Source organism: Chelonoidis abingdonii, chromosome 13 (genome assembly GCF_003597395.2).
Source record: "Chelonoidis abingdonii isolate Lonesome George chromosome 13, CheloAbing_2.0, whole genome shotgun sequence".
NCBI classification, from domain to species: Eukaryota; Metazoa; Chordata; order Testudines; family Testudinidae; genus Chelonoidis; species Chelonoidis abingdonii.
The window spans coordinates 32,576,280-32,580,716 of record NC_133781.1 but is presented as its reverse complement, the minus strand read 5'-3'; the positions used below and the strand labels follow the sequence as shown (position 1 = coordinate 32,580,716).

General features: G+C 45.6%; 1 protein-coding gene across 1 annotated transcript; it reads left to right on the top strand.

Moving 5' to 3' along the window:
• The first annotated feature begins 853 nt into the window (after positions 1 to 853).
• Positions 854 to 4,120, top strand: MYADML2 (myeloid associated differentiation marker like 2). The gene has a single exon (XM_032764503.2). It carries the CDS (start codon positions 1,207 to 1,209, stop codon positions 2,113 to 2,115), a length of 909 nt encoding a protein of 302 aa, XP_032620394.1. The 5' UTR covers positions 854 to 1,206; the 3' UTR covers positions 2,116 to 4,120.
• The last annotated feature ends 317 nt before the right edge of the window (positions 4,121 to 4,437 follow it).

The following is a 4,437-nucleotide window of genomic DNA, read 5'->3' as shown; positions in this document are numbered from 1 at the left end:
ATTCCCTGTGGACTAAGGAGAGGGGACTACAGGTTAATTAGAGCACTTGGAGCCAATTAAGGCCCCACTGGAGACCTAATTAAAAAACCCTACCCCAGTCAGCCAGAAGAAGGGAAGGACAGCTGACTGTAGTTTGGAGGTGACTGATGTTGACTAGAGGATCAGAGTACCGGGGCAGGGTGATCCTGCCCGAGCTGGGCAAAGGGACTTCTCCAGCACAGAGGCTTGAGAGAAACCCTGCCCAAGGGGAAAGAGGGTAAGAAGCCTGCAAAGCTGAAGGGGCTAGGACCGGAGTAGGAGGTAGACCTGAGTCCCTTCCCTGCTCCCTTTTTCTCTGCCTCCAGGGTACTAGTGGAGCTCAAGAACAGGGGAAGGGATGGGGCAGCACCCTGACCCATCACACCAAGGAAAAGCATGGGACCCACCACAATAGCATTGGCGATTTGCCAAACTACTCTACTACCCAATATCAAATGAAGCCAAATGAATCAGTCTCTGTTGTACCATTGGGTCCACACCCCTCCATCCCACAACTTCTGTGATCCCACCAGATCCATATATCCATCCAGTGCCATTGAATCTGCAACACCAAATTCCAGGTTCTGTGGTGTGGTAGGATCTGACCCCTCTCCCCAAGAGGATCTGACACCTCTGCAGGGTCTGGGAATGCTGACAGTCAGTGCTTAAATGACAAAACAGGTGGTAGAGGAAATTCAGGCTTTTAATCAGGAACCCCTGATGGAGTCCACAGTTTGAGTGTAACTAACACCAGCTCATCATAATTTCAGGGGACAGAGTTCATTCCATTCCAGGACTATTAATATAGCCAACTATTTATATTGCTGCATTCCTACACCACTAAAGCAGAGAGCTACAGCTGCAGAGCTAAAATGGAATAAAATGTCAACCACCAAGGAGAAAGTGATCATGCTAGAGACTGAAAGAAGAGACAGTGAAAAGGCAGAATAAGAGACAATCTTCACAGATCCTGACTGGTACTGCTGGGTTAACTGATCTTCATAGCTCTTTGATACCTGCAACCTGAAAGCAGAACCAGTCAATAATCTTATTACAGAAAATGAAGCTATTCTGAGAGATTGCCAGAAATGCACGCTCAGCGAAGATTCTAGTAGTGGGATAGAGAATTGAGCTAACCTGAAAGGAAGCTTTACAGTCTCCAACTGCCTTGTTACCTGCTCTGATCAGATGATGGAGAGCTCAGGAGGGCCATATCTGAACACAGCAGCAGTGGCATCCCCGGTGGGAGTAGCTCGTTTGCTGCAGGTGGCATTTGGATGTACTACGTTCAGCCTGGTGGCCCATCAGGGGGGATTCAGTGCAGCCTATGGCACCTTCTGCATGTTCGTCTGGTGTTTCTGTTTTGCTGTCACCATCTTTATAATAACCTGTGAGTTCACTCATCTCCACAGCTGCCTGAGCATCTCCTGGGGAAATTTCACAGCTGCCTTTGCCATGCTGGCCACACTCATGTCCATCACTGCGGCTGTGATCTACCCGCTCTATTTTGCCCAGTTTGGCTGTTATTCCATCAGTTGCAAGGTGAGAGATTTCCGCATAGCAGCCAGTGTCTTTGCAGGGCTCCTGTTCATTGCTTATGCTGTGGAGGTGTTTCTAACCAGAGCCAAGCCAGGACAGGTGACCAGCTACATGGCCACAGTATCTGGTCTCTTGAAAATTGTCCAGGCCTTCGTGGCCTGCATCATATTTGGGGCACTGGTAAATGACAGTCAGTACAGCAATTATGTGGCTACACAATGGTGTGTGGCTGTCTATAGCTTCTGCTTTGTGGTGACAGTGGTGGTAGTGGCCTTCAATGTCTCAGGAAGGACAGCAATGCTGCGGTGCCCCTTTGAGCGCTTCGTGGTCATTTACACATTCGTGGCCATCCTCATGTATGTGAGTGCAGCAGTGATCTGGCCGGTGTTCTGCTTTGATAGTAAGTATGGGTCCCCATGGCGCCCCTACCAGTGCTCCCAGGGCAAATGCCCCTGGGACAGCCAACTGGTGATTGCTGTATTTACTTATGTGAACCTGGTGCTTTACATTGTGGACTTGGCATACTCCCAACACATCCGCTTTGTCTCACACCTTTAAATTCCAATGCTGCCCCTGCAAAGTCATAGGGCTCAGGCAACAACAGAGTTGGGAATCAGTTGGAGACAAGTCATAAAAAGTAGCTGCTGAGCCAGACACACCAATAAATGAAACAAACTTCAAGATTAATACCAGACTAGTAAATGAACAATCTGTAATGGGTGGGCAACAGATGAGTCGGGAAAGAAGACAACAACCTTTCTTACCCCTCAACATTTGCTTCATCCCTTCTGTATAGGGAAAATGAATAACACAGCAAACTGGATAGTATCCTTGCATCTCCACCAAACATAACATCTGCTGCAAGAGTGGCTCTGTATGCCACTGGATTATCAGGCCAAATATTAAGCAGGGATCAGTGAGGTCTTGGGACTGCTACCAACACTGAACTCTAACCTAGAAGTGATTGTATCCAGGGAAGACTGAGGAGTTCAGAGACAGCACCAGCTCTAGAACAGAATGAGGATCCTTCAAAATCCCAGACATTTGATGTTATTTCTGTTATGGTGAGAAATTCATTGCTTGTAAATATGGGAGGTTCTGGCCAAAATGGGTCTGAAGAAGAAAAATATTACAGCAGTTACGCTGATTAGAAGACTAGGAGGCCCCTCACTCGCCCACACATAGTGTGGAATAAACATAGCCTTGTGTATGTGCCAGGTTGGAAAGGTTAGGGATATTCTTGCTAAAGACTCTCTGAGCCATTACAGATGATCAGCCTCATGAGGGAGAGGGGGAAATGCTTAAATTGTTAATGGATCCAGCCAATCTTCTCAGACCAGATTAAATTTCAGGACCCCCTAACTCTCTGTGCCCACCTAACTGTCCTTTGCTTTACCTGCCAGCTGCACAGCCACCTCCTTAATCCTTCTTCAGCAAACACCCTCTCTGGTCTCCTATAGCATGGCTCAGGATTTCAGGTTTACTCCCAATGAAAATTCTCTTCATCCTAGGGAATTCCCAATCCAGCAAGAAACCAAAGCAGTTTGTTTTTATTCAGATACTTGTACAGAATGAGTGAGTGTGAATCTAATAGGTCAGATTAGAAAACACAAATAAAAATGACACATTGTCAAAAGTAACTGTGTTTAATTTGAAATAATGCCACATAGTAACCTTACACTGCACACACCCACACAGATCCATACACTCCCACCTTCCCCTCCCTAGATACAGCCTCTCCAACTTCACCTTTCCCACCAAAAATACACCAGCAGACACTCCTCTTCTATCCCCCCACCCCCAAAAAATCCCACCTTATCTTCCCCAGACAGCCCCCCCACCCCCATACAGATTTCCACACATAACTCCCCCCTGGAAAAGCACAGCCTATGGTTTATTTTTAATGTATAAAGTGTGTGCTATCTAACATGACTCAGGATGGGAGTACAAAATCTAATAGTAAAGTCCACTGAGCACCATGTTCTGCACCAGGGTCTCTAAAGATCCCAGCTGTTCTCTCTCTCAGAAGAAGGTGCAATCTGGAAGGAAGGAACCATTTCACAGTATCTCAATATAGATCATGGACTTTGGGCAGCTAAAGAAAAACTATATGGGAGATATTGGGTGATTCTGCAGCTCTCTCTCCAGGTTAGAAGCAACCATTTTGGCTACGAACCCCACAGACAAGCTTTATCAAGCCCAAGAGAGAGAGCTGCTCCCACAGTCAAACAAGAAAATGCATGAAAGACCTTTCCCAAGAGGGTTTTCACCACACTAGGGAGCAGTAGACAAAAGCCTTACAGGGGATTTTCCTCCTGCACAGATTCCCAGCTTGGACAGTAGCTCTAAAAGGAAGTGAGTGGCTCTATTGGAAGGCATCCAACTACATGGAGCCAGCCAGCTCAATGGGACAGTAGTAATAGAAAGAGACTAAAACTATGTAGCGTGGTACTCGATAACTAATGGTGTTTTATGGATTGCCTTAATAAACACTGACTGTGGAAGTGCATTTATCTCTCTTAATCAAAAGTGGACAAAAGTAGTCATGGGACATAACTATTCAAAGAAATATTCAATTGGTATTATTATATTTTTAACTCCACACCCAACAAATAAAAAACAGTTGTCCACACCCATCAAGTCTAGGTTTTACTGAAAGTATTTATGTTTGTTTTATTATTTATTATTGTAAGTATTTTTGTTGTAATTTATTGGATGGACTTGGCCCAGATGCTGGGAAAGGTGTGGAGCTCTCTAAACAGGAATTATTGGCTTGCTTTGTAAAAAGTGCAAGTGGAAAAAGGGACTGTCTCTTTAAGACACTATGTCTTTGAGGAATCTGCAGTGGATATAAAAGGCCTGGCAGGAGCCCAGGGAGTT